General features: G+C 34.1%; 1 protein-coding gene and 1 long non-coding RNA gene across 2 annotated transcripts; both read left to right on the forward strand.

Annotated features, from left to right (window-relative positions):
- The first annotated feature begins 9,900 nt into the window (after positions 1-9,900).
- LOC149792196 (uncharacterized) lies at positions 9,901-14,204 on the forward strand. Its single transcript, XM_089969542.1, has 4 exons — positions 9,901-10,048; positions 10,606-10,840; positions 12,788-12,825; positions 13,633-14,204. Exons 1-4 carry the CDS (start codon positions 9,963-9,965, stop codon positions 13,772-13,774), a joined length of 501 nt encoding a protein of 166 aa, XP_089825668.1. The 5' UTR covers positions 9,901-9,962; the 3' UTR covers positions 13,775-14,204.
- A 2,233-nt stretch (positions 14,205-16,437) lies between these two features.
- On the forward strand, positions 16,438-21,298 carry LOC149792197 (uncharacterized). The gene is made up of 2 exons (XR_016423524.1): positions 16,438-17,938; positions 20,887-21,298. It is a non-coding gene; the product is annotated as an uncharacterized LOC149792197 (long non-coding RNA).
- Positions 21,299-24,179: the final 2,881 nt, after the last annotated feature.

A 24,179-nucleotide genomic window follows, 5' to 3' on the forward strand; every position in this document is an offset into this window, starting at 1 on the left:
CATAGAAGTTGTTTAAATAATCTAGTCGAGTATAACTTTTTGTCTCATTAAAGTAAAGACTGTAGTATATGCAAAGGGCTGATTTACATACATACATATATATATATATATATATATATATATATATATATATATATATACGAGTGTGTGTGTGTGTGCGTGCATGTGTATGTGTGTGTGTGTGTGATATAAACACTTCTATAAGGCCAGATACATGATTGACGACTCTATCTCTGTAACCCTAGCCTTAACCCTAACCGCATAACAAAATTTTAATTCCTTGTAGCATTTTACATGTTTTAGGCTAGACAATAATTGCAATCAGGTAAACATTAAATTAAATAAGATGTTTAAAATCAGTGATTTTTGTTTACACATTCACTATTAATATTTCTGGTCCTAATTTTGAGGTGACAGATTTTCGATATTCTAGTAAAAACTTCTTTGTAAAGGGCAGGGGTAAATTCCAATATGTCAAGGAAGAAAAATGCATGGCTGGCTATGTGCCAAGAGGTTCAATTCAGGATTAACTGTATGGCTTCACTCAAACTCGGACATACTAAGAATGAACTGCACCCTCTCATCTAACGTTTGTGATGTCAGCAAAGCATTTGCACAAGGAGAAAAAGTGCTTCAATTATTTAAGCTTATTATAGACACAGGGTGAACACAGAGAATATTGTAATCATCTTTTATTCATGTGTATCAGCTTATAACATTTGTAAAATGTAGAAATACAAGTGACTGTTGATGTAAATTTTATCTTCCTTTATGTCTTTCTCTCCTACTGTTTGGAACTTCTGATGCAGTCATGTGCAGGGGCGTGCCATCATGCCCTATCCTATTTTGAGCCTCACATACATTTTCTAAGAGTGTTGTATTGACAGATTAAATGACACAACTAGGAAGTTTTAGTTAGCCACCGAACTTAAGTTTCATATTGGCAGTGCTCTACAGAAATCGATGAGATGGGAGCTGAATAGCAATACAATCTAATTCCCAAATCTACATATTGTCATTGATTTTGAATTTTGATAGTTACATATATTACGCAATTGTTTTGATTGAAATATACAATGCATTAAAATCTGAAATACAGAACAAAAGTGTTATTTATTAATGTGTAGGCTATATTGATTTTGACAACACCCCTTAATCCCTGGGGAATGACACATTATATGAGGTTGTATGATGAACCTGATTCACTGCAGGTATCTTCCTAGATCTTGTGACCCATACTATTTACAGTAAAGTCAAGGCAATTGAAATGTGACAGACATACTTGAATGCCATTTTCATATATGACTTTATTAAAAACAAAATGGATTTGTAGTTAGTTGGAAATATTTCTACAAGGCCAGACATATGACGATATGTTATATTGAGAACACACATGAGTGAAGACAAATTTTAATACCGATCCATTTTCCAGATACATACAAATAATAACGACTTGAACTTAGTTAAAAATATTTAGTTTGTTAGTACCAATTTAACATTTCCTTTACAGGACTGCTGTGCTAGAAGTTGCAGTCAAGATATGTTGGTATGGGATAGAAATGTTAAGGCCAGACATCTGATACACAAAGCAATCTATTATTCCATATATTTAATCAAACCTCATGATATAGCATACTTGTAATTCTTTTCCACATTGTAGCATTTCATGCTAGGTTTCAATTTGCAATTTGACAGAATTTAGAGTAAGATAAACATTGTAAATATCTGATTTGGGGTTTTACGATTCTTCATAGATCATTTTGGTCCTAATCATGCACCGACACATGTTCTATATTTGGGTCAAACTTCCTTGTAAAGAACAGAGTAAAAATCCAATATTAGCTCATGCAACTTGACATGTATTTTGTTACGACAAAGAAGAACTAATATACGGGTAGATACGTGACGAAAGGCTGAATCAAGATGGATTACTTGTAATGTATACTGAATTGAGCTTCGATAGAAAGAATTATTCAAAGGTATCCTTTTAAAGTGGAAAGGTTTGAATGTAGACTAATATACGACACCTGAGAATGTCAAATTCTTGAGTTTGACAAGTACCCCTAAATCGGCCAAACTCGCATTATACAGCCAACGAGTCCCAGCTGTTCTACGTTTGCACTACCTGGTTCAAACCAACAATAACTGGGTGGTTTAAACTGAAACACAGACAAGCTTGGATTGAATTGCCCACCCTTATCTAACCTTTGTGCAGTTAATAAAGCATTATCCCAGGGGTATCAAGTGCTCCAGTGATAATACAAGACTCTTGTAGGTTAGATACTTCCATCTGAACACATGTATCAGTTTTAAACTATGATCATCATTTATTCAGCTGTATACAAAATCATAACCCTTGTAAAATGGAGAAATACAAGTGACTGAAGTTTTTGATTAAATCTTCATTCATTTTAGTCTTTCCTAATCTTTCTATCTTCCAAAATAGACGCATGCAGGTGTGTACCATGATGACTGAGCCTACTTGGAGCCCCTAATAAATTGTCTCAGTATTTTGTTTACAGAAGAAATGACAAAACTATGACGATTTTGTCATCAACCGAACTGAAGCATTATGTTGGTAGTGGTTTACAGTGATCGGTGAGATAGAGACTGACTACCAATAAAACCTCATTTCCAAAATTCCTGACTTGATTGATTTTTGGAGTTTTTAAAAGTGAAATACATTATAAATGGAATTGATTGAAATATACAATCAATTCAAATGTGAAATACAAAATTAAAGTGTTGGTTATTAATGTATAATATATATATATATATATATATATATATATATATATATATATATATATATATATATATATATATATATATATATATATATATATATATATATATATATATATATATATATATATATATATATGCTGATAACACCCCTTAATCCCTGGGGAATGATGAGTTTCACGACAAAGCGTGTTCTACCTGATTTACTCCAGTTGTCTTCCTTGTTCTTATTTCATGTCGCACGCCTGAGAAGCATGATACAATGTGTCTAGAATTTAGGCTTGAAGAATAATGAAAAGTTGTAAAAAAAGAATCAGAGGTGAGGGATATTGATGGTAAAATGGTAAAACAGAATTACAGAAAATGTACTGGCAATTCAAATGAATTTATTATTCCCATTTTCTCATGAAATGCTCCCGTTTTGTTTATTTAAGGCCATTTTTAAACACTTGAAAACCAAAGTTTATAACACTTCAAAATGTATAACACTGATAGCACAGAAGTGCAGAAAAATGTGAAGATAATTTTCGGCTGACACATTTATCATAATGAAGAAAAAACATTCTCCTTCAGATGAATAAAAATCATTTGTTACAACATGGAATAAAAATGCACAAGTGCCAAAAGGCCAAACAGGAGATCATCATTTACCATGAACCTCAGGATTTCACAAAATTTAATGATGATATAATATCATCTTAGAAGTAATAAGTTTGAAGATAGACCATGTATCGCTATTCCATATATAAAGATTAGCTACCTTTATATTTAAGAGTAAAATGAAGATTTAAAAAAAAAGAAATATGAGAATGACAAATACTTGATTTCGACTAGTACACTATTAGCAAGCTAACTGATGCTATCAAGACAACAAGTATGAGTTGTTCAAACTACAAACTCGAGGACTGAGTGCTGCTCTTATGTAACGCTTGTGCCATAAACAAAGTGTTTTTACAGGGAAATATAGTGTGATTTTGTATGACCTGATAAACTAGTGAGTCATGCAAACTAGGAGACAGAGGTCATAAGTGGTGTGTATATAGAATGCAGTCATGTTACTGGCTTGATAAAACTGGCAATGATGAAAACCACAAGACAGAGGACATGACTCACAGTTATGTAAATACAGCTCATTCCGATGAATGTCAAGGGTCATTTATGCATTCATTTATACATTCATTCATTTATAAATAAAATACTACTTATCATTTCAATGATTACATATAAAATTAAGCAACATTAAATTAAAATATATTGTATAATGAATCCAAACAACACACATGGTATAAATGCACTTGAATGTGAAGGTAATATATGAGTATATCGTCAGGATGATTCAGGTTCTGGAGATTTACGAACGAGAAAGTAATTGAATACTGAGTTTTTTTAGGAAAAGTTCAGGGCAAAAAAAGGAGAAAATAATTATGACAATAACCATGATGACGTTTAATCTACCTCCAAGTGTCCCTTCTAAAGTAACAAGCCTTTTCAATGATGGGTTTCAACACTTATTTTCGAATCCCTTGTCGAAGAACCATTCAGACTAATTAACTGAAATATTACTTATTTGCAAAACTTAAAATAAGCTGTGAGACTACCCATGCATTGCCACACTTGTGATTTGATTTTAGATTGATCAGTATTTTTCAATTTCAACATTATCTTTGTATTTCAGAACTATACTGAAATACAGGGGGTATATATATATATATATATATATATATATATATATATATATATATATATATATATATATATATATATATATATATATATATATATATATATATATATATATATATTTATATATATATATATATATATATATTATATCTTTATAATATAAATATTTTGTATGTGTACAAAAATTATTATATTCATGCCCACTGTGATCATAACTCAAAGTGTATATTTGGATGGAGTAAACGAAGTGCACTTTGGCAAGATGACTTTACAAGAGCACATTGTAATTAATTTGAACTAATGTGATTAACAAGATTATAGTCTTGTAATTCAGAAAGATGCTTAATCAACTACCTCTTAAATTATTTCACTTCTTGATCATCCTAAATGCATTGTTGCCGATTAAACATTAATCAGACTGTTCAACGACAGCACAGAAGAGCATTAATTCCAATATATTACCGAAATAAACCCTTCTTCCAAATGAATCGACACAACCAAAAACATGTATGGCTCCATGCATAACATGTAAGTGGAACTATATTTGGATTGAGAGATTTTTTTTAAATATAACCACTAACTTTCTAGCTTGGTTACATCAATCCATCGATAGGATTGCAAATGTATGGTTTTATAATTTGCCAATGTCCTGCATTGGTTAAAAATTATTTTCTTCACTGCTATTTTCATATTTTCAAAAAATGGGTGCCAGAAAACAACCCTGACATTAAAATACCACGCCGGTGGCCTAGGTGGTTTGAGTGTCTACCTAAGATGCGGGATGTTGCAGGTTTATACCCCGGCCGAGTCATACTAAAGACATTAAAATGATACTAGTAGCTGCCTCGCTAGGTATGCAACACTAAAATGTTAGGATTTGTCGGCATAGTGTCAGGATACTGTGACTAGCTGGGACATAATGCTACATGTCTGCGGTATGATGCCCCAGTGCTAGACTTTACTATAAACTGCCACATTGCAGACATCGTAGCGGTATGACTGAAAAATTGTTAAAGCCACTCATTGTACGTCTAAAGACAAATCACAGGGTGAAGTCGTTTGCACTTTCCTAACTGAAAAAGGTGAAGTTTACATTTTTAGGTGACTTAATCGCTCACATCGCCTGATAGCCTAAGCAATGAAACATTCATGTAAAAATACAAAACACATACGCAAAATGTAAAATGATTTGACATTTTAACCCACTTTTGATATGAGACTGGTAACATTTGATGGTTTACATTTGACTTACATGTCACAATTACTTCCCTATATAGTGTTTACGTTTGTTTGTTAATACAGTCTAAATCCTCATAAACAATGTCTTAATCTAAATTCTCTTCAAAGAAGAACTCTGTTCTTATCATAGATTAACAAACATTTTCTTGAGAGACTAACTATAAGCACAATAATGTACCATGGGTCACAGATTTCACTTCTGAGCATGCATCTATGTCAAATTACTCAAACTGCTAGTAAAATGCCCACAGCCAATAATACAAAAGTGTGCATGATCTAAAGGATAAGCAATGTCCTTAAATCAATTACAGGAATAAATACATTTAAGCCCAGGATCAAGACGAAAAAAGGGAGGAAACAATAATCTAAAACTAAATTGTTACTACAGTCATGGGTACTGACTATGAAGCATTAATTGTGACCTAAGTCCAACCAGGCCAACTTATATATGGCTGATTATAGTCATACTTATACCTGGATGCCACACTTATTTCAACTATAATCATTAAATCTTATTGATGTTCATAGCAGGTAAAATGTGTGACAACCCTGAGAAAGTGAGTGGTGTTGTTCAAGGAGGTGCGAATTTTGGACCAAATGCTTGTGACAAAACTAAATTTGCTTTTATCTTCCCTAATTATAGAGCATTTCAATGCAACACAATCTAATTATGATAAAATATAATTTGTATCAGAAAATATGTTTGAAAGAAACATTGCTAAAATTAATTGTATTGTAATTTTTAATAAAAAAGTAATTTTCAACAAAAAAATAAACACAATGTTCTCATGAATTTAAAACAAGCAACTGTCAAATTTTAGACATCAAAGTTGACTTTGATCGATATTTAGGACAAGTGGTAGTTTGGGTCAATGCAAGTTCAGCAGTGAAGGGTGATAGATAATGGTGATTTCTGAGGTAAATTGCAATGTTCCTATTCAAATTTATATAACCTTCATCAGTAACAGTGTTCAGAATACTATAATGAAATATCATGTTCCACCAGGAGCTGTTGTAACCAGTTTTCTTAGGTGGTTCTCTGTTACTGTAAATATATTTATATTACATGTCATAGCTGTATCATTGTTTTTTATATGTGTTTTAGGGGCCCCGAGTGGCCAGTGTCTAAAGCACTCACCGTTCCTGATCACTGCCATATCACCTCTGTCTGTGTGGGTTTGAGTCTCAGGCTCGGCTAACGTGCTAACTTGAGATAGCTTGCCAGCAGCTTCTCGTGTTTTGATGGTTCTTCCTAAGGTTTCCCAGGGTACTTCATCCACCAGTTATACTGGCCGCCATGTATAGCCTGTCTTGTGCTGAAAAATGGCATTAAATCCTTCAAAAACAACAATTGTTATGTATGAAAGTACTATGATCTTAAATCTGATGATAAAAGCAAATTTTTTAAAACGTCAATTTCCATCAATCCGTTACGATGATCTTGAAATTTAACTCAATCTGACCTATATACTTTAGTTCCTTTGAAGATAATCATGATAATGGTAAGAATGATAATAAATTGAAATCAAAATCTATTCCTGTAACTTTGTCTTCTGTCTATGATTATCTGCACTTCTCGAGGAATGAGTTATGATGGATGCATATGCATTTTGCCCATTTATTTTTTTATAAACGGGTTACTAGCTAAATCTGATAGGCTATTTGTTACTAACAAGTGAGCAATTTTGTTATTATACCATGATGATTTTCCCCAAATTTTATTATTTTTTCTTTCGAGACAAAATCTCTCCCCAATCAAAATATAAAAAATATATAAGAAAATCTTTAGGAATGTTAGAGTTTTTAGTGTCATTTTTCCGGTAAATTTGAGTTTTTTTATGTACTAATGTTGTTATTTTAAAACACTTCTACTGGAGCATATATTACAACAGTGGCACGGGGAGTCGAAGGCTTGTGTGTAGGTGCGAAGTTGGACAAATCTTTAAAAGCCATATATTTATGGATGACGTCACCAAGATTTGTATGTGGGAACTGTATATGTATAGTCAAATATCACGAAGGTCTGTGTATGGATGATACATGTATATGCTTATGACACAGGACAGTGACGTCTTCTGATGTCCAATCTAGGCCAACTATTAATCATGTGCTAATAATAGCTGGGAGATAGCACATGTAATAGTCCATAACTCCGTATCACTTCAACAGAACATCAGTGAAACAAACATTACAAAAGACTTATTTGCCCAAGAAAGATTTTGTCAACACTGTACATTGATGTTGGCAATGGTGATGCTGCTGACTACTGTATATATGTATGGGAAAGTCCTAAGTCGAATAAAGTTCGTAAGGGCTTAGTGTTGAAGTGTAGAAGTATAAATAGCAATAGGCAGAGTTTTCCAAATTTGAGAATTTATTTTCTGCAGGAATATACGTGTTAATGTGAAAGTGCCATAACATATCACAGGCTGCCATGGCCATCCTAGTCAATAACAACTGCAAGTCCCACTAAATCCAGCTTAAGCTATAGTCTAAATCTACTTCCCCATTTGTTTGTAACACCCTCCAATTTAAAAAGCAAAAGGCACGAATGAGACCAGAGATGTTCAGAACTTAATCAGTTCATTTATTGATTTATTAATTTTAAACGTGATTATGCCAAGGATGGTCCTAACAGTTATCATCTGAGCATTACACTTCAAACGAAGTTTTCAGTTTAAAAGACTACCATGCTTGTCAATCATTTCTGGTTCAAGTCCAAATTCAGTGAAGTGGTATATACAGGACTAAACATGCATGTACATAGAAGGAAAATGCTATGTTGTCTGCTTCCGACATTTACAATGTCAAATCAAGCATACACAAAATAATGACAAATGCAAATTTCATATGGATTTATCAAGCGGTGTAATTTTTATATGGTGTAATTTTTATATTCATGAGTGGAAAGAGATATAAAACTAAACTCTCAACATTATGGTAATTTACGGAACTGTGAACTGTTTTGACATGAAAAGATAATAAACAAAAATGTTCTCATTGGATGACAACCAATCAAAAGTCACGCGCCTTCTGATTGGCTAAGCGTTTGCACACCAGTCTACAACCCAAGGAGTGTCGCAAATTGTGTGAACAATACACACTGAGTGTAAATGTCTGTCAGACATTATCGACTTTGTGAGGACTTTCAAAATAACGCGTAATTCATCATGTATCTTCATTCTCATTTGCCGACGAAACATTTCGAGGACTTGTGTAAGTCCTCACAATGTAGTCCAGTCGTCTAGATGTTGGAGTGCATTCAAACTCAGGTCCTCACAGGTATACCAAAACAGACCCCCCCCACACACACACACACAGACAAATTAAATCAAATTGATAACTTAGTTCATTAGACAAAATGAAAACTTTATCTCTTCTTTTAAAAATGAACATTAAAGCTGCTCTACCTGAAACACAAACAGACATGCAAACGCATATTGCTTCAACATGTTACGACAGTGATTTTCGAATTTCCCACTTCTGTCAATCTGAAAATGTTATCTACGTTTTGTGAGACAATAATTTAGTATGATAGTAATATTCTTCTTGTCTATTGTTTATTTGTTTATTCGCTCAGATTGAACCTACCAAGAGTTTCATTTCCTTGGTGATTTCGCCACTAGTTAGTCTCATCACCGACCAGTGTCAACATTTAGGCGAACGTGGGATTGAGTGTGCCTGTATCTCAAACTAGCTGAAAGGAGGTGAAATATCACGGACAGGTATTATTGTTTGAACAACATAAAACAAGTTGATAATTCGATGCAATCCAGCAACATGCGTCAAAACTTTCGTCTGAATTATAAGTCGACAAAATTTTCAAATGATTTGGATTCATAAAAGTTGACATTACATTGCCCATATCAGATTGAAATAATAACTAATTTGTTTCTTAATATGTTATACTCTATACGTTTTGTTAAAAGATTACTCATCTTGTAAAGATTGTCTTCCTAACTGTAGATTCTAAGAGTAAAATGCTAACATTTGTGTGCTTGTTTTTCTTAAGCTTTCTCCCCCACGTTCTTAGATTTCATTGTGGAGACGACGCACACACACACACACATAATTTAGTTTAGGTTATGCTCACGATTCACCATAGATCAACAGTGCTAATGGTATACAGAGGAAATAAATCCGACTGACGGTATTTTAATAATGTTGGAAACTTGGTAAAACAGGATGTACATCGACTTGCTATATTTCGTTGCGAAATATTATTTGTTAAAATACATGTTGCAGGTGAAAGTTTTGAAAAGACCTAGCTCATACTTGCATCACCTGAAACAATAATGTCCAGATCGTTATGGTTAGATGAGCCACATCGAGATCAGTTATGTCTGATTGCTTATGATGAAACTCACTGCGTTTCAGAATGGTATGTAGTGTTTTGAATCGGTTGAAATTTAAAGCTCGAAATTTTAACCGACCAATCATCGTGTATAATCTATTATAGAAATGTGTTACCTTTTTCATTTAAAATTAATTATATTGTATACGTCACCTAATAATATTGTACGGTCTCGTACTGGTTGATACTGGTAATGAATGAGCACATGAATGCAATGGGTTATAATGTATTGACACCCGCAAAAGTCAACATTCCCAAAGAAAAATTTTCAAAGAATTGAACATAAATCATGCATCATCAATTTTACGGAAAATAATAAATGAACGTTTGATCCAGAATAGTTCTTCTCTTGTAGCCAGCTTTTTGTATTGTTGATGTTGTGTGCTGTTGCTATTGTTGTTGTTTCTTTTTTTTTGCTAGTGTTCTCCATTCGACCGATCTTCGATTATTGTAAGTATTCGTTATATCACCAATTGTATCTGTACTCGCTCTCTGTCTCTCTCTCACACACACAGACACATACACATAGTATATAAATTCATATCTTATCATTTCGCGGCTAAAAACACTTGTCATCATTGAAGGGGTGAAAAATTCAGACCAGAATTTCGAGAGATTTCAGTCCTGAGAAATTTCACTGGCTGTCCTTGGGTTGCGCTCACAGCTACAGGTACCTCAAAAGTGAAAGAAGAAGATATATTTAAGTATCTTTTGTTTGACCCAAGTAGAACAATCACAATCGCAGTCTTACCAGATAGGTATTTACCCCACCTCTCTTTCTCTCTCTTATCTTTGGTGGTCCCTGGGACTTCTAGCTATGTTAAGATACAGAGGCCGTTGAGGCAACCCCCTTTGTTCTAAAATTGCATATAGGATGTTGTATCTGTAACTTTCTCCCATCGCCTGTTGTGGGTATTGCATAAAAATTCAAAAAGAATTTGGAATAAAATATATTTATTTTGTTTTTGATTAGGGTTGGTCTTTCCTTTTTTGATAATTGCGTGCTTAAAGTTATTTCATTTTGGCTAGTACTCCCCTCCTTAGGCATTACACCTTTTGGCTGGTTTTCTTGACATGTTTGAAAGTAATATTTCTAGTGATCCTCACCATGGATCTATGGTCCATTGTTTGCTATATGTGTGTGTTGGTATACTGTTCTGTATTTGCTATAAGCCTTTTGTGTTTTTGTTTGGACTGGCTGCAGGTTTCTAATAGTTATAGTTATATTCTGCTCTTCCCCAATCTCGATTTATATTGGTGTGTAATTTTCTTGGTTAATAATTTATATATTATATATACAAGCCCGTACTGTATGTTTGCTATAGTAGACACTTTATTTAAAATATCTTTCCCGCATCTTATCATTGCATCACTAATATAGTTTATAATTTCGTCATAGATTTTCATATCATTAACATTATTAATATATAAAATATGTCTCCATTTCGTCCACACTGTCGCCCATTGCATCACTGGGTTTGTGATTTCTACACTAACTTGAGTTTTCTTATGAAACTCCTGTTTTATGATTGTGTATATGATCTCATATTTCGTTTCCGTCCATATTTTGTCATTATTTATATATCTCAAAATGATATATTTTACATGGTTCAAATATCTTGGAGGTTCTATGAGTTTGGTCAGTATGTTGTTTTTGAAGATTTATGGTAGAATATTTTATATATATATATATATATATATATATATATATATATATATATATATATATATATATATATATATATATATCCGTAAAAATAAATGTATAACGCTGTCAATGCATATTTTTTCTCCCTTTATTCATATTTCTTATCCTATTTAAGACAATAGTAGTTTTCCTGTATGTGAGTAGAGGGATGCCAAACCTCCCACCAGTTTTGATTTCTCTCTCTCTCTCTCTCTCTTTCTCTCTTCGTTGACTTCTCAGACCCCGACTGCTCTTTAATACCTCTTCTTTTGATTGATTGGGAATAAAATGAATGACAATGATACAGCGACATAATCTTGAGTATAAACTTGTTATTCCGTAGAGAACGAAGGAAAGCGTCTGTTGTTATTATCCAATTATCCAAATTATTCATAAAAGGATGGAGTGTATATTATAAGGTACATGCAAATTGCTCTCCAGCTATTGAACAGATTAACCCTACATTTTGTGCAGTGCGATGACAGGAGATCAAAAGTAATGTTTCCACCCTTGCATACCTAATTTTTGTTGACGGGAAAAGAAATACAATTACATATATATGTCCTCGTCAATACTTGGGCACTCGTACATAACCGAATGGCTGCACACGAGTATAATCGAAATTAAGTAAGTCGTCCTGGATTGTTTTGGGCACCATTGACTGACGCCGCCTTCACCCTCCACTCCACTCCCACCTTAGCGCCACTAAAGATAAGTGAAAAGAAAAAACAAAATTAAAATAACTAGATAACAATATCCTTGCTACCTCTGTCATCGATTATAATCTCATTTATGTGATCTTAGTGGAGCAAAATAAAACGTACGATGTTTGATACATTTGTTACACTAATATTTAAATTTTAAACCTGAGCAACATATAATAGTCATACGCAGGAGAAACTTTTCTCGCATTTTATAGTCATTCTTTATTACGACAAATAGTAATATAAATAGTTTGTAGTGCACCTAGTACTAATAACAATAATAATTGTGCAGGTCTAACATATTCCTAGATATTGCTGAAGCATCAGCAGACTGTGAAGAAGACCTCAAGTGGTTTCTTCATCACATCAAAATAGATGAGGCTGTCATCCAAAAAGACAATTATTTATTGCAGGTACATATATAATACCCCACCACAAATGCGACAGAAATATTCATGTATTATTATTATTATTATTAGTAGTAGTAGTAGTAGTAGTAGTAGTAGTAGTAGTAGTAGTGTTGTTTGTGATGTTGTTGTTGCTGTCGTAGTAATAATTGTAGCAGCAAATTTCTTGCTTTTCTTAATTAATCATTGTCTTTTTCGGACACATAATAGTCGCAGTAGTATGCTTTAGGAGAATGTATTAGCCGACGTTTGTCAGTAACTCAGTCTGACATATTCAGCAAGTTTTGATAAGTTGTTCCTAGAAACTGTCTGCTTTCTTTATGTATTTCAGGGCTCTCTTTGTCACCATTGTGAATTTGTGTGTGTGTGTGTGTGTTTGTGTCTGTGTGTGTGTGTGTGTGCGTGTGTGTGTGTGTGCACTTTAAAAACATCAATAACTATTTCATGATGTGGGAGCGAAATGTCTTTCACAATGACACATTGGGGCAGTCGACCCGCGCTGGTCTGCTACATTGAATTAGCTACTCTTGAATTTCGAGTCTGACCCTCTAACAACTGAGATGCCACGGCTCTGGTCAAACACACAACAATGACAATGTCTGTGTGCTTGTGTGTGTGTGTGTGTGTGTGCGTGTTCGATTTGTTTCGCGAGGGATTAAAATATGAACGAGAAAGTTTATATTTGCAGTCAAAACAGGAGATGAAGAAGTGAGTCGGATGTACATGCTCTAATACCAGCAGTGCGGGGAATATTTCATATGAAAAGGATCGTCATTATTATTATTATTATTATTATTATTATTATTATTTCAGAACATACAGTGCTGTTTTTAATGTTTGGTCCTGGTTGGTTGAAGAAATTGGAGACCAAGTATACACAGGCGAAAAAAAAGCAAAGACACTTTTGATTGACATGTATCATTCCTCCACGGAAAAGGTGACACAGCACAGATAATCAAGGAATTTCGAAGACCCGAAAGCATAATTCGTTGTCTAGTTGCTACGGTAGCACTCGAAATGGGGATCCAAATCAGCGATATAGATATTGCTATTCACTGGGGATGGACAAAGAGCATTCTGAGCTATTGACAAAGATTGGGAGATGTGCCAGAGATGGGAGTAAAGGTTATGCTTGTCTCCTTCCTTACAGGATAAGCATGATGAACTCGAAACAAGATAGAAATTGCCAAAGGTCGGCATGTCTGTTTAAGAAGACAAATTCTTTAGGCATTGTGGATCCTCGAAATGGGTACACTTCCCGCTGACTTGAAAGAATGTTCCTTGGGAAGTTGCAATATATGCTCTTGCGACAAATGTAATTTTTGTGTAAATTGTTGTAACACTTCTCAATGCGGTAGACACAAGGGAAGAAGAAAATATTGTCTTTGATTAAAATATAACATTATCCACATGTTATAAGATATGATGTAAAATTATGACAGACGTATGTATGAATATCTTTATGTATGTCTTTATGAATGTATGTATGTATGTATGTATGTATGTATGCATGCATGCATGCATGCATGTATCTATCTATGTATGTATGTATTTATGTATGTATGCATGTATGTATGTATGTATGTATGTATGTATTGATAAATACCATTTTAAATGTTATTAATAAAGTTCATCATACTAATCATGCTATAAGTAATGTTAAGTATTAACATGTATGTATGCATGTATGTAGGTACGCATGTATACATATATGTATGTATGTATGTATGTATGTATGTATGTATGTATGTATGTATGTATGTATGTATGTATTCATAAATACCATTGCAGATGTTTTTTGCTAATGTTCATCATAATAATCATGTTCTTCTTATAAGTAATGTAAAGTATTAACATGTAGATATGTATATATGTCAACTTTCCATTTATACCATTGTAAATGTTATTAAATATGATTGAAAATAGGCCCACTAGTAATAATAATAGATTAATATTAATAATATTAATATTATTATTGTGTATCACATATTCACATCTGAATACAGTTTGTGGTCTTTTTACAATTTATGTATCATTCACTGTATCGCACATTTCTGACATGACGTCTCTCTCTCTCTCTCTCTCTCTCTCTCTCTCTCTCCTAAATTTATGCCGTAACGGCACAGTTCCCACCAAAGTATTAGTCAGTTCCCAGTAACATATGCAGCGCTAGACGGTTTCCACGCCTTACTCTTAACTTGTGGTGATGATGCTTTACACGCATGCATGGGTAATTCAAATATGAGGTCAACAGCAGATGAATACACAGGTGTTCTGTTGTGACAGGGATTTATACTAAAAAGTGAGTGTTCTAAGGGATTCAAATCAGTGGATCATTAGAAGAGGGATTATACTTACCGTCTGGATACAAAGGTTAGTCAAAATCAGTTTATTAATTAATAGCTTGCGGTCCGATCATCTGATTTATACACAGGCGGACGCTTCAGCACAATTAGTGCATTCCGCCGTTGGTCTCCGCCGCCAGTCAAAACAAAAATAAAAGGTGGAGAAGAACTTGTTGGTCTAATCTAAGATATGATCAGGCTCAATAAATGGGCTGTGTTCCGTGATTGTCAAATGACTTAAATAAGTAGAAATGTGCAATTGCCTAAATTGCCTTAGAAATACTTGTGAACTATTTTGTTGGGCATAAGTGTTCAGTGTGTAAATATGATTTAGCTGACTAAATTAAAAAAAAAATAAAGTTTTATATCTCATATTTCATTTTATATGATGTGAATTCGCGATGTAGTAAAAGTACTGATACGGTAATATAACTTCTGCCAGAACAACAAGTTCATTGTAATCTATATGAAGAAATTGAATTGACTCAGTAACATGTGGGACACATCTTTTCAAAGAGGGGATCAGTGTGACAAAATTAGATACCTGCGGAGTGTGATGCTACAATGATAGGGGCAATTATGTTTTCCCTATAGAACTGGTTGAAACAATTAGAGCTATTAATTACTGTCTGCCTGAGGGCAATGATTCTAGGGAGTGAGAACCCTTGCTTTCGTGTGTCACATATCCGGTTTTAATTAGACTGAAATATGATCTGGGAGAGTGGTGTTAATAAGATTCACATGCTTGAGAGAAGAGAGGTTTTGTAGCTCTCAGTGTGAAAGGATTAATTAGATTTCCCCTTTCTCTGTTCTAACGGATGGTTAGATTGTAACTCTACAGGAAAGTATTGGTTTTCTTGTGTAATGCAACACAAGGCTAAAGTAGTGTACATAGTGCATATTGTGAATAAACATGTAAATAGCAGAATTTTTTTAATGGATTTATTTCTGAACCCATCACGTTACAGTATAAACAAATTCCATCAACACAGTTGGGTTTAAGCAACATTTAGTTTTCTTTCATTCTTATCTTCACACGAGGCCAGAATATCCGTCCCAACTAGCCAAGAGTCATTGATCCACTTCTTTCATCGCTGATGTGGAACTATGTGCATCTGCGACACTTTGCTCACTAAGACGATTCTGGAACCGGAATATCTACCCCATATACTGTAACCAACACGTATTGGTCCACTTATTTTATCGCTGATGCAGAACTATGCGTTTGAACTAACCTTTGCTCGCTAAGATGACTCTGGAGCGAGAACATCTAGTCCCATCTTCTCTAGCCATGGTCCGTCGATCCAATTCATTCGTCGTTGATGTGTAACTAAGTATTTCAACAACTATACGCCAGCTAGAATGACCAAGTCTGCATAGAATCACAATATGCATTCACGAGGGTTACAGCAATTGTTTATTGAGCAAAAATTACTTACATGCTTAGCATTCATTGTTCTTGCTTTCTTACACATATTAATCTTTCGAAACAAAATTCATGACTACTTTAGCGGGATCCACTGCTCCTTGCAACATATTACCATGATATTGCACAACAACCGATTAAAGCAAATTATCAAAGCAAAAATACAATAATTTGTGAACGTAAAGGTACTCGTGAAGTCTGCTAGTGCGTGTGTTTTGTGTGGCTACAGGGGTGATTATTGGAGAGCAGGAAGAACTTTGTGATTGCTATTTGAAATTAAAACTTACTTGCTTATAATTAAAGACTAACTGCAAACAACAAAAATCCTGGTCAGCTGTAGCATAGTGCACCTTCAGATCAGAGGTTATGTTGTTTGTTCTGCTGATAACTCCTAACGAACTGCGCATACCCATTTCTGCCATTATATAATTTGATGGTTATAGTAAGTACCAACATATTGCTTCCATGTATCGCATGTTGGTATGTTTGATGTCGCCACAATTCCTGTTTTAAAGACTGCATCAAATGCACCCGAAACACGTTGCTCTAGAAACCACTTGTTCAAACTAATTAAAAAACATAATTGTGCCAATTAGTGGGTGGAGCATTTTCAGTACATGAAAGAGGTATGTTGGTATTATTTAGTGTACCTCCCACCATCTCTCCAGAGATAGGGATATATAAGAGTATCCTATGCTAATACAAGCATAGATTCAGGAAGAAAAGCGAATAATAATATGTTTAATAATGACTTACCATCCTTCTGTTCATCCATCCATCCTTATGTCACACAATCTTCTGGATGCACCTAGTCTCTCAAATTTAGATGGATTACCATGAAACTATGGTTATATTATAATCATCATATGTCGATGCATGTATAAAAAAAATCACTTTGCTTACATTATGCTTATACCAAATATTGCTCTTTTGACTTGCAGCGAAATGCAGCATATGACAATTTTTGTAATGAAACTTACAGTATTTGCCCCAAAAAATTACAAATGTTATCCAGGCATGATGGGGTTTTTACATTTGTACAAATGATGGTAATAAGCCATCAAATATGGCCACTTCCACTATCAATAACAACAAATTAAGAAGCTTATCTAAAAAGATCACTAACTGAATTAGATCAACTTTAACAGAACAAATCCTGGCATAAAGCTAGGCATTTCAGTATTGGGCAAATCATGTGCTTTTGATAAAGATTGGAATAAAACCTTTAAGCAACTGTTTTCACAATGTATCTTATCAACTGGAATAAATTTGTACAGAAAGCACCATAGTGATCCAGAGTTCTTGACGAACTGTTCTTGTATTTGATGGTTGGACAAATATCAATGAGGTGAGACATTTGTTTAAATAATGTTCTCTAACCTCCATTTTATTGCTTGATTAATAGTCAGTACTTGTGTACAAACTTCCCAAATAAGCAGGTATAATTTCAATATTTTACAAGTTATACTTTCATTATGTTACAATACACTAAATATACCCTGTGTAAATAGATTATTAATTAAATATTTATGAAAAATAAAATTGATTGAAATAATGCTTAATATTGAGAAGTCATAGGGCATACAGTTGTATTATAAATTTTTCTATTAGAATTGAACCGATTTGTAGCCCATGTCTTCTTTGGAAGTTCGTCCTTGCATTCGATCACGGTTTCTTGAGTTATGCCTTATTGGCTTGGACATCATAGTTAATCCGGTCATTCAGGTAGCAGGTCCTAAATGAATATGGTACAGATCTGACATCAGATATAGCCCATATGGTAGCCTTCTTTTAAATCTTGTCATAACTCTACTTAATAGGAAAGTCGTATTGATGTTGGGCTTCACCAGAAGCCTTCTTATGATGTCCAGTTAGTCTTAAATGAAAATAGTGAGGATCTGACGTCCAGTATGACTGCCACAGTAACATTCTTGAAAATCTTATTATTGATACCCCTCTTGAATGGAAAGTCATATCTTGAAAATATAGTTATCTCTACTCCTCTCCAAATGGATGACAATATCAACATGAGGTCTTACCAATAGATTTTATATGACACCTAGTTGGTCCTAGAAGAAAATGGTGCCGGTTATACATTCATTATGGCTGCCATGACAACTGCCTTCATAATTGTGTCGTCACTGCTTCCTCTAAATGGGTGATCATCATGACATGTGGTGTTCTCCAATAGTCTTTAAATACTATCAATTTTGTCATAAATAAAAATGGTGCCAAACGACACCAATATGTGTATCGACAACTCTGGTGGCCAAAGCGGTTAGAGCGTCAACCTCAAATGAGGGAGGTCCGGGGTTCAAACCCCTGAAGATTCAAACTTATAAAAATGGTACCAGCAGCTGCCTCGCTTGGTGCATTAAGAAGTTAGTGTTAGAACTCGTCAGTCTGGTGTCAGGATAATGTGACTGGTTGGAATATGATGCTATATGATTGCGACATGATGCCCTAGTAATAGACATCAGTATAAGTGTCATACTGCAGAAATTAGCGATATGATTGAAAAATTGTTAAAGCTACGTTAAAAATCCAAATCATTCAAACACACTCAATATGTTTATCACAACCACAAATATCATTATTACTGAGGAGTATATGAGATAGTTTTAACACTTAGCAGTTGAAAAGACGAAATGGTCAGAAATTCTATTTTACTAATATATCGTCATTCCCTTTGAGGGACTCTTGATATTATTAGCAAGATTTATGGATATTAATGAGTTGATTTGTATATAATTGTCAATGTACCACTCTTGCGGTTTTAGTTTTGTTGGGATTTTCATGAAATTTGGTAATTAGGCTAAGATCATTAAGATATCAGTTGAGTATGATTCAGAGTGAGATCCACGTATATTAATGATGTGATCTGGCATATGATTTGTTAGAGATATCCACAACTCTAGTAGCTATATTTCTAATTAGATTTTGATCAGACTTATTCATTAGTCTTAAATAATCAAGATGTTCGATGAGTGTGGTCAAAGAGCAAAATCAGTGCATATTTATATGAAAATATTATATCCAGTTGGCTGATCTTATAACTCTGGAGAAAAACATTCGATCAGATTTAGCTTTGACTTGGTAAATAACCCTATACTGTATCATCATATTCTTATATAAGATCTGTTATAAGTGAGATTTGCATGTTGTGAAGGGGCAACTTTCTGGCGATCTATGAAGAACACATTAGTTGAGACCAGAGAACAATTCATTAAATTTGTGGGGACAGGCGCGTATCAAATCGCCATACTGTAATGATCGGCAATGTCTTTTCGAGAGGAGAATTTCATTCTTAGTTAGGCCTTTGTTTATACAGCAGACAGATAGACTATTACTGACACGGTAAACTTTGACTTCAGTTAAAACTGTCACCAAATGAGAATTTCCAGTGACAGTTGTCGAAACGTAGAAGGTCAAATTGACCCCAGATTTGGCGCCTCTTTAAAAAGGCGGCAAATATATTTATTCCTGATTAGTTACGCTACATAAAGGGCGTGTTTCCCATACTAAATGTCCTAGTTTTAATATCGCCACATCGAAAATTTGAATCAGTCTAAGCTTTTCTGCAAGAGGAAACAAGTTAATAAAACACCGGGAGAATTTGGAAGAAATTCTCTCGTAAAACTGTTGTCAAGAAAAACCGACGAACAAATTTGGCGGTAGAAGCGAGGAACGCTGAAAGCTCAAAGATATTTATGACAATTCCATGTAATTTGTTGATGCCATATATAATGCTTTGCTGAATTTATTTACTTATATTTGCATGGATTTAATTTCTACATTCGTATATCAATTTGCTTTTTTGAAGTATAGCTGTGTTGAGTTTATGCAAAGGAAGTCGGATTCTTAAGATAAGTTTGACCAATTTTTTGCATAGTAATTAGGTCCTAAGAATTTCATGCATTACATTAGTTAATATGAGTTAGTAGAATCCGTGTGAATTCACCGAATTTAGAAGATTTTTTGTATGATTAAGATGAATGTGTATTCGCCGTACAAGACGTAGAAGTCATGTAATGTATTCCATTTATTCACTTGTGTACATTTGAGGCTGGCTCAGAACCGTTATGCCTCGTGTGGTATTAAGGTGTGATGTTAATGTGTGATGAATTAGCCATTAAACTAACTAGGGTCATTATAGGACATGTGGAGCCGACTGATAGCCTTAGCATCTGTTTAGCACCGATAGTAAAATCTGAGAACGATGGGGAATAATGCAAAAGCCCCTGTTATCATAAACAACAGAAAATTTAGGTTGTCTCTATTTATATTTTTTAAAAGGGAGAGAATACCTCATGCGACGTATGGTACGACGTATTAATTCTTAGACGAATTCTGAGATGTATTCTGAGACTTATCCTGTAACGTATCTGTGAATCTACGTGCTACGCACAGAGTGAGGACCGAAAGAGGCAAGACCGACAAAAGTCGAAGGAACACCTACAATGGAAGTAGAGTGAACCGGAGAAACATGTTATGCAATCGTACAAGGCATTGACTTCGATTATTCACTCGATCCTATGATGAACTAAATCTATGAGTAGAACATATCTGCTACTTTATTTAAAAATATTTGTTGTTTGTTTTTTTGTAATTCGGTGAAAGTTTTATATCTAAAAGCCGAGTTTATTCCTGATGTAATGAATTCTCACAGTTGTTTTATGTAATTGATTAAACTGTTTGTTTATATGTACGGTGGCTCGTGTTGGTTTGTTCTATATATCTGCTCAGATCTCTATCTATTCCACCTATAAGTTTCACCACATATTTATATTTACTCGAACCGAGCAATAATATCGAGGGCGGTCAACTTCTAGATAACGAAAACCAAATTAAGGGGACACCTTGAAAGAAGGTACAGTCCGCCAACCCACACCTCTTGCAAGAAGAGGGGACTTTGTGTAAGGTTTCTACAAAGTAGACCGTGGGTAGCGTGACATTAACGCATACACATGTATTCTTACAATGCTCTTGCATCAGCTTTGCTGTGCTTGTTACCTCTCTTGATGTTGTTTAATCTAATTCAGATAAAACTTGGTAAAGAGCATGGGCACCAAAAACAGATACAATTATTAAGGTCAAACGACTCATTATCTCTTATTATGCATACTAATTAAAATGCATATTTTCAAAATGATTGGCATCATGGTCATGGCCGAACAAATTGCAGGCCTCAGTTTTGACATGCCTGGTTGATATCATCGAGCTGTTGGATAAGGAAAAATATGAAAATGAGACTCTGCATATAAAGTATGGACGTAGCTTTGGAAAGAATGTATTTTCTTCAGAATGTTGCTAAATAAGTAAAATTGACATGATACGCCAGTGAAGTTTGGGTATAGTTTACCTTGGGTAATATTCTTAAAACAAAACATAAGAAAATATTGTGACATGGTCAGCTGTTAGATTACCTATTGCCAGATGAGTGATATCAGGTCCACTTGTGCCTTGTGTTTATATAACAGGTAAAGTAGAAAATACTTTGTAAATGTGTATACATTATATACCAGGGTATATCAACTTTTTGGCTAGTGACTTAAACAGATAAAATGCTTAAGTTCGCCTGCAATAGTAACTTATCACTAATTAAGCACGTTCATTAATATGCATATTTTCAAAAGGACTGCCTACATGGCTGCAGGCTGCATTGTTTAAGAATGACTTCTGTACACATTTTGACTAAGAGGGAACATGCATCATTCAATCTCGATTTGTTTTTCCCTTCAACTTTAGATACTAATGTGTTTATATTAGGTAATAATATGTAACTGAAAAAGGCACTTTAATTAATAGTATGGTTCTTCTTCTGTATGTTGTCCTGTGTTGCATTATCTGTCTATTACAGTACTAAATGTAATTATTTAAGATGGTGATCTGTATTGGTCTTAGACGAGAATATACATTTGTATACGATTATCTAAATTCTCGTGATAAATTTAATAATCATATGTATGTAATAGAGGGATACGTCTTTTTACTGTTAATTCAGTGATTCCTGATAATTAATGTGTTATCTCTAGCCACTCTGACAATGCGGGTTAGGTTAAAATTCAGGCTGACAGGCATTTGAAACAAGAAACCATTTTATTGGCAGGATTGTGTGTTTCTCGACTTCAAACAATGACAGCATTTGCCCCATATAGCCAAATATTTAGTTTGGTGACCATTTGTTGTGAAAATTTGTAGCTCTGACTAGGTGTAAAATGCTTAAAATAGAGTTACGTAGTTACAATTTAACTGGGAATTAATTAGCTTATAAGGATATATTTTTCAAATAATTTACCACTTAATATAACATTTTTAGAAGTTCTAATACACGTTAAATGTTGCAACAGAGTGTGTGGAGATTGGATATATGGCTATAATATGGTTCTGTAAAGTAGGTTTTGTTCATTTTCGTATGTATAACAGGGTTAGTTAAAGGTCTGCAGTTAACTCAGTCAGACCATAAGTTAGCTCAGCATCAAATCTAGAAAGGTTTGCAGGGAATGCTTTCTTAATAAGCAAGGGTCAACCCTAGTGCAGGGCGTCAGCGTGTAGAACTAAAAGGTACACAAATCCAATTCAATATCAGCAAGAAAACCCTGTGTTGCAAGATATCAACATTTGCATTAAATTCAACTATTTCAGGTCTGTAAGGCAGATTTTACTAGATTGGGAATGTTTATTATAATATATCTTCATTTGGTGACCCATCTAGCAATCATTTTGGTTCTATAACCATTTTCTGAACAAACAGTAATAAATAAAGATGTATTCATATCTTCCGACAGAAAGAGTCAAAAAAAAAGAAATAAGTTCTGCTAAATGAATTTATTATTTTGTTTATATGCTTGCCATGCCGTTTAGCATATTTTAATGTCCATCCTTCTGTCTCTGTATTTGGACATCTCTTACAATCATTGTTTCTGTGGAATAACTCGGTCTTCACCATCTTAAGCTTAATAATAGCTTGCATTTGGGTTATTAGGAAAGTATATTGATTCTGGGGTCAAAATTATGCAAAAGGTCCAATATCAAGTTCATTGTGGCAGACAGAAGAAAACTGGTTTTAGCACATATAAAGCACTTATACATCACATACATGGACCAAATTGTGTGGATGGCATGCCACTGGGGTAAGGAAGTAACGTGTCAATTTTAGGGTATAAAGAAAGTCAATGGTCAAAATCAATGATCGAACAACGATTGATGGTTTTTGAATAATATCTTTAGTTGTACATAGCAATCGCATATTATTTTAGCGTCAAAAAGGTCAAAGGAGAAGGTCACCAGTCCTAACACTAACCTCTTAATGCTAAGTGACAAGCAAGGAAGCCGCTAGTACCATTTTTATAAGTCTTTGATATGACTTGGCTGGGGTTCGAACCTGCGACCTCCCGCATCCGAGGCGGACACACCAACCACTTAGGCCACCGGTACAGTCCAACCATGACTGAAGCAAGGGTTACTACCTTAAAATTTAATTTTTGACCATATACTTTGATCAAAGTTTATGGTCATGCAATTTTGCAGATGTATGGTGTAATGAATTTCTGGGATATAAATTTTGCTCATGTATGGTGTAACGCAGT

Source organism: Sinohyriopsis cumingii, chromosome 9 (genome assembly GCF_028554795.1).
Source record: "Sinohyriopsis cumingii isolate HCF-2022 chromosome 9, ASM2855479v2, whole genome shotgun sequence".
NCBI lineage: Eukaryota > Metazoa > Mollusca > Bivalvia > Unionida > Unionidae > Sinohyriopsis > Sinohyriopsis cumingii.

Bases quoted from the DNA above. Each gene is read 5' to 3' on its own strand.
- LOC149792196 (XM_089969542.1), top strand. From the start codon at position 9,963: ATGTCCAGATCGTTATGGTTAGATGAGCCACATCGAGATCAGTTATGT. The intron at 10,049-10,605 runs GTATGTAGTGTT...TCATCATTGAAG, and splicing joins ACTCACTGCGTTTCAGAATG to GGGTGAAAAATTCAGACCAG. The intron at 12,826-13,632 runs GTACATATATAA...TTATTATTTCAG, and splicing joins AAGACAATTATTTATTGCAG to AACATACAGTGCTGTTTTTA.